At 49.4% G+C, this 13,542-nt stretch overlaps 2 protein-coding genes across 3 annotated transcripts in view; both read right to left on the reverse strand.

Annotated features, from left to right (window-relative positions):
* Positions 1-181, reverse strand: part of LOC120999659 (gastrula zinc finger protein XlCGF57.1-like) — a 225,612-nt gene extending 225,431 nt beyond the window's left edge. For both annotated transcript variants that reach the window (XM_040430658.1, XM_040430654.1), the window contains exon 1: positions 85-181. In XM_040430658.1, coding sequence (XP_040286592.1) covers positions 85-169 — 85 coding nt within the window. In that variant the 5' untranslated portion in view covers positions 170-181. The remainder of the gene's footprint in view (positions 1-84) is intronic.
* Positions 1-13,542, reverse strand: part of LOC120999664 (oocyte zinc finger protein XlCOF6-like) — a 2,208,135-nt gene that overhangs the window by 1,687,476 nt on the left and 507,117 nt on the right. The gene's annotated exons all lie outside the window — the stretch shown is intronic.

Raw genomic sequence — 13,542 nt, forward strand, 5'->3', positions numbered from 1 at the left:
TGTCTATATGTGATGATCAGATGATGGGGAATCTGACTCTCAAAACTGTTCTCCCTTCTACAGTCATGGAAGGTCTCCTCTTACCCGGTGATATGAGGGACTGGTGATTCTCCCTCATGACGTCCTTGTACAGATCCTTATGTTCTTCTAAATACTCCCACTCCTCCATGGAGAAATAGACAGTGACATCCAGACACCTTACAGGAACCTGACAACACAAGGATACAGTCATTACCAGACCCCTCCCTTGGCGTTATTGTATAATGTCCCAGCATTCCCAGCAGCGCTCACCTCTCCGCTCAGCAGCTCAGTGATCCTGGTGGTAAGTTCTAGGATCTTCTGCTCATGTATCAGGGAATGAGGTGGACGCTCGGTGATGGGGCTCTGGGTCCTGCTCCATCCTTCTGACACACAGGGTGTCACACACTCACCAGATGACCTCTTCACTACTGTGTAATCCTGTGTATGGGGAGACGCCGATCACTACAGAGATTCTAAGAATCCTTCACCTTTTCAGTCATTTCCCTGTTTTATTACTAGAAATAAGAGTGATGTCATGTGAGACTCCCACCTCTCCAGTTATCAAGAAGATGATCTCCAGGGTGAGGTCTAATATCCTCGCAGCCATGTGGTTTCTGTCCTTGTACAGATCCTTTTGTTCTTCTAAATACTCCCACTCCTCCATGGAGAAATAGACAGCAACATCCTGACACCTTATAGGAACCTGACAACACAAGGACACAGTCATTACCAGACCCCTCCCTTGGCGTTATTGTATAATGTCCCAGCATTCCAAGCAGCGCTCACCTCTCCGCTCAGCAGCTCAGTGATCCTGGTGGCAAGTTCTAGAATCTTCTGCTCATGTATCAGGAAATGAGGTGGAGGCTCGGTGATGGGGCTCTGGGTCCTGCTCCATCCTCCTGACACACGGGCTGTCACACACTCACCAGACGACTTCTTTATTACTGTGTAATCCTGTGTATGGGGAGACGCCGATCACTACAGAGATTCTAAGAATCCTTCACCTTTCCAGTCATTTCCCTGTTTTATTACTAGTGTAGGAATGTGCAAGGGGCCGTCATTGATGGAAGGTATGCGTCACCGAGGTTCCTGGCCTCGGTGAGGTAAGAGACGGTAGTTTTAAGTGTCAACGGCAGCTAGTGCTGATTGACACTATTATTTGTTAGAATGGCTGTAAAGCCGATCTGGGCCGGCTCTTATTGGGAGTAGCCAAAGTGCTGGGTGGGTGGCTTCTCCCCACGCTCCAGGCCAGATCTTTATTGGCCTATATAAACCGAGCCAGCAGTCTCAGCTGGGTGTGGTTGATCCTCTATCTGACAGAGAAGCTGTGGAGACTCTGGTTTGGGATCTGTGAATTGGTGTGCTGAAGTCTTGGAAGCTACATGCTGGAAAACAGGCCGCTAAAGCCTGCTGTGGACGGCTGAGGGAAAGACTGCTAACCAGGGGAAGATTTTGTTCTATGGACATTGCATGGTGTGAACAAACACCAAGACTGTGAACGGTCATTTTGTGTTTCCTTATGTGTGAATAAACACCGAACTGTTTAAGTTAAAGACTTTGTGATTGCTTCTATACTGCCTCCGCTAGCCTGTCTACCAGAGCAAAACCCCACAATTGGTGTTGGATGCGGGCAAACGCAGTGAGGAAGGCCTGAAGGCCAAAAAGTTTTTTGTTTTTCCCGGGCACAAGTGCATGTCCTATATTAAGCCAGCTAGGTTACGACCCGTGTCCGCTGACAAAATGGAGGCAGTCGTGAAAGCCCTCGTGGAGGCTAACTTGCAGCAGCGGGAGTCTAACAAGCAGCAGCAGGAAACTAACCAGCTGCTATTACAACATGTAATGGCGTTGGAGCGTCCCAGAACGTCCACGATGCCCGGAAAGCTGTCCGTGCAGCAATCCCTAAGATCGAGGCCTATCTGGCGATGTTCGAAAAGGTGGCCGTGAGGGAAAAGTTACCCCGAGACCAGTGGTGTGAGGTCGTCGCTCCGTTTCTGGCATCTGGACCCCAGCAAGTGTTTTTTGATCTTCCCAATGATCAAGCAGCCGACTACCCTACCGTAAAAGGTGAGATCCTGGCGAGATGGCGAGACCGGGGGTGAATGTATTGGTCCGGGCTCAGCGGGTGCACCAGTGGGAATTTAACTTGGCTGAACCCGCCAAACCACGATATTATGATCTGCTACACTGGTTGTAGAAATGGCTCCAGCCTGACATATTGACTCCCACTGCAATGCTGGACCGTCTGTTGGCAGATGTGTTTTGGAGGGCTTGGCCGTACCCTCTCCAGCACTGTATCGGCCAGGTGTCTCCTGGTAATGCCTTAGAGATGGTCAACCTGGTGGAGCGCTACAAGGCCACCAGAAATCTGCAGGGAGGTTCTTGTGGGAGGGGGCCGGTCAAACCCCGGAAATCTCCACCCCAGACCCGGCGGCCGGTGCCAGGCAAACCCGCCCAGGACGTATCCCCTGCAGACCCAGCCCTGGTGGTTTGCTGGCAGTGTCACGATAAATGATATATTATAATAAATTATATTTTGATACATTACTTCCACTTGCTTGTTTTAGTCTTTTGGCAGTGTCACGAGCCTGGACACATAAGGGCCGACTGTCCCCATCGGGGTGAACCAATAGATACCAACTATGGCTACCGCCACTCATTGTATGCCAGTAAGCTGTGTGCCACAGGTACCTCAGAGACTGTAGACAATAGCCACCTGTGCCAGGTGGAAGTGGGGGACACTCTGGCAGTGGTACTGCTGGATTCAGGGAGCCTGCTATCCCTGGTAAGAGCTGCCCTGGTGCGGCCCGTCGAGTATACTGGCCGAAAGGTCGGCGTTGTGTGCATTTATGGGGACTTAAAAGACTATCCCAACGCCCTGGTCTCTCTATCAACGGTGGCCCGCAGGTGGACTCATGAGGTGGCCATCGCCACAAAGAGAGACTTCCCTGGTTTCCCGGCACTGTGGCCGGATACGAAAGTTACCGATACCCGTGAGACAGATGTAACCCCAGCAGAGTGGCCTGGCTCAGGGGGGACACCAGAACTCTGGGAACCTGAGTCTGAAGGGCCAGCGGTAGGGGTGACCGCCACTTTGGTGGAAGAGGGGGAGACAACCCCACTAAGTGTGATGGTGGGAGACAGGGAGGACTTGCCACCAGGTCCGGAGCTAGCCGACCTCAATGTCTCCGGGGATAATTTTGGTACTGCACAACACCGGGATCCAACCCTATCCTGAGCCTGGGAAAATGTATTAAAAATAGATGGGGAACCACAAAAAACGGGGGCAGAGTCGGTGTTTTCCCAATTTTTGATCATCAAGAGATGTTGTATAGAGTAAACCAGCTGCAAGGTGAATCCACTGAACAGTTGGTGGTGCCCCAGGCTTATCGCAAACTCGTGCTAGAGTTAGCCCATCAGCATGTTCTCAGGGGTCATCTGGAAATGCAAAAAACGCAAGACCGGATTCTACAGCAGTTTTACTGGCCCAATGTGTTCAGAGAGGTAGAAGAATATTGTAAGCCTTGCCCAACCTGCCAGATAACGAGCCCCCAGCCACATTTCCGTAATCCCCTGGTACCCCTCCCGATTATCGAGGTCCCATTCGAGCGAATCTCTATGGATCTCGTAGGCCCAGTACCGAAGTCTGCTAGAGGACACCAACACATCTTGGTCGTCCTCGACTATGCCACTTGGTACCCGGAGGCGGTGCCACTGCGGCATACACCAGCCAATATCATAGCTAACGAGTTAATGGAGATGTTTTCTCGAGTGGGTCTGCCTAAGGAGGTTCTGACTGACCAAGGGACCCCGTTTATGTCCAAGGTCATGAGGGAACTCTGTAAGTTGCTCCACATAAAACAGCTACGAACGTCCGTGTATCATCCGCAAATGAATGGCCTGGTAGAGAAGTTTAACCAAACATTAAAAAATATGCTAAAAAGAGTGGTCTCTAAGGATGGGAGGGACTGGAACCTTCTTCTGCCCTATCTCATGTTCGCAGTGCGAGAGGTGCCCCAGGCCTCTACTGGGTTCTCGCCCTTCGAACTGCTATACGGCAGACACCCTCGCGGTCTGTTGGACGTGGCCAAAGAGGCATGGGAACAACAATCCACACCTCACAAAAGTGTTGTTGAGTATGTCACCCAGAAGCAAGGACGGATGGAAACAGTTTTACCTCTGGTTAGGGAGCATATGGAGGCAGCGCAGCGAGCCCAGAGTAGGTTCTATAATCAGCAGGCTCGGGTCCGGACCTTTAACCCCGGTGATCGGGTATTGGTTCTGGTACTAACCGTAGACAGTAAGTTCCTAGCTAGTTGGCAGGGGCCCTGTGAGGTGCTTGAAAAAATTGGAGAGGTAGATTACAAGGTACACCAGCCAGGGAGGGGAAAGCCGGAGCAGGTGTACCATGTGAATCTGCTCAAACCCTGGAAAGATAGGGAAACCTGTACTAAAGATAGCCCATGACCAGGGTTCCTAGGGGAGGCGTTTTCGGCCCCTCTGTCTGAAGCAAGGGAAGCGGCTGCCACAGTGAAAATTGCTGACAGCCTCTCCTCTAAACAGGCTCAGGAAGCCAGGGAGTTCATTAGTCGGAACACGGATGTGTTCTTGGACCTTCCTGGACGCACTTCCATACTCCGACATTATCACTGAGCCTCAGGCAAAAGTCCGGTTAAAACCATACCGGGTACCCGAGGCTCCGCGACAAGCTATCGCGGAGGAAGTGCAGCTAATGCTCCAGCTAGGTGTCATCGAGGAGTCAAAAAGTGAATGGGCCAGTCCGATAGTCTTGATACCCAAGCCGGATGGGACATTGCGGTTCTGTAACGACTTCCGCAAACTGAATGAGGTGTTCAAGTTTGATGCATATCCCATGCCCCGAGTGGATGAGCTTATTGAGAGGTTAGGCCAATCCCGGTATTTTTCTGTGTTGGACCTCACCAAAGGGTACTGGCAGGTACCCTTGACGGAGACTGCCAAGAAAAAAACGGCATTCATCAAGCCAGAGGGGCTGTATCAGTACAAGGTATTACCCTTTGGTCTACATGGCGCTCCCGCCACGTTTCAAAGGCTAACGGACATTGTACTCCGTCCACATCGTCGGTACGCGTTGGCGTACCTGGACGATATCATTATCCACAGCGCCATCTGGGAAAGTCACCTACCTAAAGTACAGGCTGTAGTGGACTCCCTTAGAAAGGCTGGCTTAACCGCTAATCCAAAAAAGTGCACGATAGGGTTAGGAGAGACCAAGTACCTGGGGTATGTAATTGAGCGCAGAATTATCAAACCTCAGGTGAACAAAATTGAGGCAATTAGGAATTGGCCCCGACCGGCCACTACTAAGCAAGTAAAGTCGTTCCTGGGTATGGTGGGGAACTATATGAGGTTTGTCCCCAATTTTGCTATAGTTGCCGCACCATTGACAGGCGTTTTGAAGGGACGCAAGTCAGTGATGGTTCAGTGGAATGAGCAGGCGGAAAAGGCTTTCTCCGCTTTGAAGTCTGCCCTTTGTGGGTCCCCGATATTGGTGACGCCTGACTTCAAGAGGGAGTTTGTGGTACAGACCGATGTCTCTGAAGTAGGCCTCAGAGCTGTACTCTCTCAGGACATCAATAGGAGAAACATCCTGTTGCTTTCCTAAGCCGAAAGCTTACCCCAGCCGAGACTAGGTACAGTATAGTGGAGAGAGAGTGCCTGGCCATCAAATGGGCACTCAAGACTCTCTGCTATTATCTTTTGGGGAGAAAGTTTCGTCTGGTGACCGACCACTTCCCTCTCAAGTGGATGAGCCAGGCCAAAGAGAGGAATGCTCGGGTCACCAGGTGGTTTTTGTCATTAAAAAACTTTTATTTTCCATGGAACATAGGGCAGGCAGGTTACAGGGAAACGTAGATGCCCTGTCCCGGGTACACTGTCTGGCGGGTGTTCACCCCCTCAGGATTGAACAAAGGGGGGAGGTATGTAGGAAGGCGCAAGGAGCCGTCATTGACGGAAGGTATGTGTCACCGAGGTTCCTGGCCTTGGTGAGGTAAGAGCCGATAGTTTTAAGTGTCAGTGGCAGCTAGTGCTGATTGATACTATTATTTGTTAGTATGGCTGTAAAGCCAATCCGGGCCGGCTCTTACTGGGAGTAGCGGAAGTGCTGGGTGGGTGGCTTCTCCCCACGCTCCAGGCTGGGTCTTTATTGGCCCATATAAACCCAGCCAGCAGTCTCAGCTGGGTGTGTTTTATCCTCCATCTGACAGAGAAGCTGTGGAGACTCTGGTTTGGGATCTGTGAATTGGGGTGCTAAAGTCTTGGAAGCTACATGCTGGAAAACAGGCACCTAAAGCCTGCTGTGGACGGCTGGGGGAAAGACTGCTAACCAGGTGAAGATTTTGTTCTATGGACATTGCATGGTGTGTACAAACACCAAGACTGTGAACGGTCATCTTGTGTTTCCTTATGTGTGAATAAACACCGAACTGTTAAAGTTAAAGACTTTGTGATTGCCTCTATACTGCGTCCGCTAGCCTGTCTACCAGAGCAAAACCCCACAATAGACATAAGAGAGATATCATGTGAGACTCTCACCTCTCCAGTTATCAAGGAGATGATCTCCAGGGTGAGGTCTAATATCCTTGCAGCCATGTGGTCTCTGTCCTTCTCCATCCTTGGTGGGTCATTGATGGAAAGGACCATTGTCTTTCAAAAGAAGAGTCCTGAACGTAAGGAACCTGAGGGAAACAAGTGAGTGCAGGTTAAGAGAGCACAGTCAGTGACTTGTAGGTCAGGGACACATTGTAGATTAATCTGGCACACAGGCTATGGGCATTTCTCTGTTTAATTAACTTAAAGGGAGACTGTATTACTATGTTATTTTATGTTTTCTTATTTGTAGATTATAACCTGGACCTACGGAGAATATAACTAATATAATCTGCTGATCTTCTGATTTGTTATCCTTTTAACCTCACTACTCTAAAAAGGAAGCATATGTGGATTTATCTTTCTACAATAATATGGAGATCTGCTGGTCAGTTTTGGCTTGGACATTTCTGGTGTTGGATTTGAGATTTATAATGTAATCTACTTATTTACATGTGTAATTTTATGTGTTTCTGTTTTGATTTTTGTCCCTCATTGTCCCCGGATGAACCAATAGTAATGAGGAAAAGTGTTGGGACCCAGAGGAGACCTCGTGGCTCAGTTTGTCATGTAGGTGTATTGGGATCTACACTGGGGACATTGATGATCTTAGTGCCACTAATAATTGGTCCTTGGGACCTGTCTGCGTCTTTTTTCATATGCCGTTCTTTATTTAAAACTTCACTTTTATTTATATGTATTCATTAAAACTTTTCTCTAATAACACCAAATACTGTGACAGGCTAAAACTCTCAGTGGCAACAGATTATCTCCCTCTCTTGATCAGCAAATTTCCTTCACAGCAGCGTGCTCAAATCTGTTCATCAGTAGCGGCTTCAGCCTCAAGCGCTCCGGCTGACAGTCTGTTCCTACCTAGCTATATTGCTATACTTGCTGTAATTTTACTCCTCTTACGGAGCTCCCTATCTGACTGCCACTGATACTAAAAACACACACACATATACATCCTGCCTCCCGACACCCAGCGTCTTCAGGATATCGTGCAGGTTTGTGCAGGTTCGGTGTCAATGACATACCTTTAATAACCTATCACACTGCTTCTTTTGTGTCCACCTCTCCGTCATTGTGTTCGTCACCGGCTCTAATAGGTTAGAATATCTAAAGATTACCACTAGAGTTGAGCGGACACCTGGATGTTCGGGTTCGACGGGTTCGGCCTAACTTCACAAAAAAGTTCAAGTTCGGGACCCGAACTTGTCCCCGAACCGGAACCCCATTGAAGTCAATGGGAACCCAAACTTTTGAGCACTAAAATGGCTGTAAAAAAAAGTCATGGAAAGGGCTAGAGAAATGCAAAAAGCATCAAAATGTGGTTAAGAGCATGGCAAGTGCTCTGCAAACAAATGTGGATAGGGAAATGACTTTAAATAACATAAAATACGTAAAAATAAAAAATAATAATCTTGATCTTGGAGGACGAGGTCCATATGGAGTACGAGGTTGAGGAGGCAGTGGATGTGGCGGTGTAGGTAGAAGCGGTGGTGGAGGAGGAGGAGGTAGCCAACACTGGTTTTGCTTTTTATTTTATTTTAATTATTTTTTTTGTTTAAATTTGGGAAGACCCCAAAACATTGGGAAATATAAAAAATAAAACAAAGAGAAAGTGCGCTGGAGTACAACAGTGGCTGGGTGAGGCCGGTATACATGTCTATTCTGCACAAGGTACGGACAGGTCCTCTGGGATCCATGCCTGGTTCATTTTAATTTTAACGTGAGCTTGTCCACATTGGCTGTGGACAGGCGGCTGCGCTTGTCTGTGATGACGCCCCCTGTCGTGCTAAACACATGTTTAGATAATATACTGGCTGCAGGGCAGGCCAGCACCTCCAAGGCGTAAAGGGCAAGCTCAGGCCATGTGCCTAATTTGGAGACCCAGATGTTGAAGGGGGCAGACCCGTCATTCAGTACGTGTAGGCGTGTGCACACATACTGCCCCACCATGTTGGTGAAATGCTGCCTCCTGCTAAGACGTTCCATATAAACTGGTGGTTCTGGTTGTTGTGCCGTGCTGACAAAACCTTTCCACATTTGGGCCATGCTAACCATGCCTTCTGAGGTGCTGGCGGTGCCCCAGCTGCGTTGGTGACTTCTTCCTCGTCCTCTGCCTTCGCCTTGTGCCTCCACTGTGCCCCCGCTGTCAGGTGGGAATGCCACCAGCAGTGCGTCTACCAGCGTGCTCTTGTACTCGCGCATCTTACGATCACGCTCCAGTGACGGAATTAAGGACGGTACGTTGTCCTTTTAACGGGGATCCAGCAGCGTGGCCACCCAGTAATCAGCATAAGTTAGAATGTGGGCAACTTGGCAGTCGTTGTGGAGACACTGCAGCATGTAATCGCTCATGTGTTCCAGGCTACTCAGAGACGACAAGCTGTCCTCTGTGGGAGGTATATTGTGTCCTCTGTATCCCCCCAGCCACGCACCAGTGATGGCCATGAGCTGGTTTGGGTGCCACCCTGCTGTGAACACGGTTCCTCCTCCTCCTCCATCTCTTCCTCCTCATCCTCCACCTCATCATCCTCCAGAACTGTGCCCTGGCTGGACAATCGTGTACCTAGTGTTTGTGGGTGCAGGAACCCCGGAAGGTGTTACGCTGACTGGATGAGGAGGCGGTAGAGGATGAGGAAGAGGAAACAGGAGGCAAACTGAAGCATCCTGCAATCCTTGGTGGTGGAAGGACATGCGCCAAACTGCTATCTGCCTCAGGCCCAGCCACCACTGCATTTACCCAGTATGCTGTTAGGGATATATAACGTCCCTGACCGTGCTTACTGGTCCACGTATCCGTAGTTAGGTGGACCTTGCCACAGTTGGCGTTGCGCAGTGCACACCTGATTTTGTCCCTCACTTGGTTGTGCAGGGAAAGGATGGCTCGTCTGGAAAAGTAGTGGCAGCTGTGCACAACGTACTGTGGGACAGCCACCGCCATAAGACTTTTACAACTCTCCGTCTCCACGAGACGAAATGACAGCATTTCAAAGGCCAGTAATTTTGAAATGCTGGCATTCAGGGCCAAGGATGGCGGGTCGGTAGGGGGAAACTTCCTCTTCCGCTCCAGTGTTTGGGAGATGGAGAGCTGAACGCTTCCGTGGGACATTGTGGAGATGCTTGGTGACCCAGGTGGTGGTGTTGCTGGCAGATCCTCTGTTTGCGGGGTGGCAGGTGCCACTGTCACTCCAGAGGTGGATGAAGAGGCCGAGACTGCAGCAGAAGAGGAAGCAGGAGGAGCCAGAGACCTTTCTTGGTTTTTGAGGTGTCTACTCCACTGAAGCTCGTGTTTTGCACTTAGATGCCTGGTCATGCAGGTTGTGCTCAGGTTGAGAACGTTTATGCCTTGCTTCAGGCTCTGATTGCACAGCGTGCAAACCACTCGTGTCTTATAGTCAGCACATTGTCTAAAGAACTGCCACGCCAGGGAACTCCTTAGAGCTGGCTTTGGTGTGCTCGGTCCCTTGCTGCGGTGGGCAGTAGCAGGCATACTGTCTAGGGCAGCAGTCCCCAACCGCCGGGCCGCGGCCCAGGACCGGGCCATGGAAGATGGTTTGCCGGGCCGCGGCGATCAGGGCAGTCTTTAACGCTGTACTAATGAAGCGCTTCCATTATGGAAGCGCTTCATTAGTACAGAAGGACCAGGAAGCGGTGAAGGATCTGTACTCACCGCTTCCTGGTCCACGGCTCAGCTATCGGCTGTGCAGGGCTGCGCACAGCGTGAGGTCTCTCTGTGACCTCACACTGTGCGCCGCTATACACAGCCAGCCGACAGCAGAATGAAGAGGATCGCGATGGTGACCAGGAGCAGGAGAGGTAAGTGTTTATTTTATTTGCACTGGGGGCTGATGGCTGAGCTGGGGGACATGAGGGGCTAATGGGGTGCTTATGGCTGACATGAGGGGCTAATGGGGGACTTATGGCTGACATGAGGGGCTAATGGGGGGCTTATGGCTGACAAGAGGGGCTAATGGGGGGCTTATGGCTGACATGAGGGGCTAATGGGGGGCTTATGGCTGACATTGGAGGGTTTATGGCTGACATTGGGGGGGTTTATGGCTGACATTGGGGAGGTTTATGGCTGACATTGGGGGGGTTTATGGCTGACATTGGGGGGGTTTATGGCTGACATTGGGGGGATTTATGGCTGACATTGGGGGGGTTTATGGCTGACATTGGGGGGGGTTTATGGCTGACATTGGGGAGGTTTATGGCTGACATTGGGGGGTTTATGGCTGACATTGGGGGGGTTTATGGCTGACATTGGGGGCTGATAGATGGCTAAAGGTTTGGGGGTTGATCTGAGCCATTGGGGGTCTGATCTGAGGTCTGATTAACATTGGGGGTCTGATATGAGGTGTAATGAAAAATATTTTTTTCTTATTGTTCTCCTCTAAAACTAGGTGCATCTTATAGGGCGAAAAATACGGTACAGTGCAGCAGAGACCAGTGCAGCAGAGACCATAGTCAGTTTATAAAGTCACTATATAGTGTTATATATTTTAATATGCACCTTGTGTTTTGTTATGCGCGTGAATCAGTCAGCCCCGCCCACCCCCTAAGCCCCGCCCCAGAACCCCCACCTCCTTCCCCCCCCCACCCGGTCCCTGGGAAAATTGTCTTGCATTAAACTGGTCCTTGGTGCAAAAAAGGTTGGGGACCACTGATCTAGGGGACGGACGCTCTGCGCGACTACCGCCTCTTCCTCCGAACTACACAGGTCACTCGCATGACCTTGATTCCATGTGGAGTCGAGGACCTCATAGTCCTCCACATCATCTTCCACCCAGTCTTCACCCCTGCCCTCCTTGTCGGTCTGAACACTGCAGAAAGCCACAGCAGTTGGCACCTGTGTTTCATCATCATCCGAGACGTGCTGCGGTGGTCCTCCCATGTACTCATCTTGAAACATAAGTGGTTGGGCATCGGAGCACTCAATCTCTTCCACTTCTGGGGCAGGGCTATGTGGATGGCACTGGGAAACCCTGCTAGCAGAGACATCAAAAAGCAGGAGAGACTGCTGCATGACTTGGGGCTTAGACTGCTTGGCTGATTTGCAAGGGGGTGAGGTGAAAGACTGATGGACATCGGCTGCAGGTGCCAACTGTGGTCTTTCAGCAGGAGACTGGGTGGGAGACAATATGAAGGAACTGGAGGCACTGTCAGCAACCCAATCTACCATCGCCTGTACTTGTTCTGGCCTCACCATTCGTAGAGCCGCATTAGGCCCGACCAAATAACGCTGAAGGTCCTGTCGCCTACTGAGGAAGGTGTTTCATTTGTGCGTGTAGCTGGCACAGATCGACCACGTCCTCTCCTTGCAACAGGAGCTCCACCAGCAGCACCACGACCGGGGCCACGTCCCTTATTCGACGCTCTCCTCATTCTCCGCAAATTTAGGATCTTTTAATAACAGAAGATAACAGCAGTATCTAACGTGTGTATTTCACACTGACAGATGCAGCAAAGGCTGCAGATTTAGTATTTTTCCCAAAATGGGTGTTTTTTTTATAACAGAAGATAACAGCAGTATCTAACGCGTGTATTTCACACTGATAGATGCAGCAAAGGCTGTAAAATTTAGTATTTTGCCCAAAAAGGGTGTTTTTTAAAACCCAGAAAATTATTGCAGTATTCAAGCTTAAATTTCACACTGACAAATGCTGCAAAGGCCCAAGATGTAGGGTATTGCCAAAAATGGGTGCTTTTTTAAACCCAGAAAATTATTGCAGTATTTCAAGCTTGTATTTAACAATGACAAATGCTGCAAAGGCACCAGATGTAGGGTCTTGCCAAAAATGGGTGACTTTTTTAAACCCAGAATATAATTGGAGTATTTCAAGCTTCTATTTGACACAAATGCACATATGTTGTGCTGGTGCACTGAACTTGCATAAAATAGCCGCCGACGCCCACCTAACAGACAGATAAAAGTTATTTTTCTGGGTCACTGGGCTCAGGGCAGGGTAAAAAGATTGTGCACTGCACCCACAAATCAAAATATAAATAGATTGCTGCGTTAACAAGCACTTCTGATAAAAGATTCTTTCCTATTCTCTCCCTCACAGCAGCAGCATCCTATCCCTACACTAATAATAGCAGAGTGACGTGCAGCGCTACGTGACTCCAGCTTATATAGAGGCTGGGTCACATGCTGCACTGGCCAATCACAGCTATGCCATTAGTAGGCATGGCTGTGATGGCTTCTAAGGGCACACGAGTTAAAAGCTTGTTGATTGGCTGCTCTGCAGCCTTTCAAAAAGTGCCATTAACTCGCCGAACACCGAACCCGAACTTTTACTGAAAAGTTCGGGTTTGGGTCCGGGGTCCAGAAATCCTAAAGTTCGGTACAAACCCAAACTTTACAGTTTGGGTTCGCTCAACCCTCGTTACCACCTCTTAGCCGCATCACTAGGTACCTCTCACTTCCTCTCTCAATGTCCGGAGAGGTCCGAGCATGGGCGTCAACTTAGAGACTGAATATCTTCCCGAGCTCTATGTTGTGGAGAAGTGCGCACAGGCGCGCCAACTTAGAAACTTCTCTTATCTCCTTAATTTCTTGTGGAGAACTGCGCTTGCTCATCAACTTAAAACTAGAAGTTTTTGTGGGGTTCGTAGTGCGCATGATTTATGTCTTAGTCCTCACACCTCTTTTAGTGTTCCCTCTTCACATTATATTTAGTCCACTTATCTGTTCATAGGATCTTTAGTTTGCCTCTTTTTTTGCTATTTCAACAGTTTAAAGATATGGTGACTTATAATGGATATCATATACCCACATCCATAGTCATACTTTCTATTATCTAAAACTGTTCTTAGATATACACTCACCTAAAGAATTATTAGGAACACCTGTTCTATTTCTCATTAATGCAATTTAGGGGG

Source organism: Bufo bufo, chromosome 4, assembly GCF_905171765.1.
Source record: "Bufo bufo chromosome 4, aBufBuf1.1, whole genome shotgun sequence".
Classification (NCBI taxonomy): domain Eukaryota; kingdom Metazoa; phylum Chordata; class Amphibia; order Anura; family Bufonidae; genus Bufo; species Bufo bufo.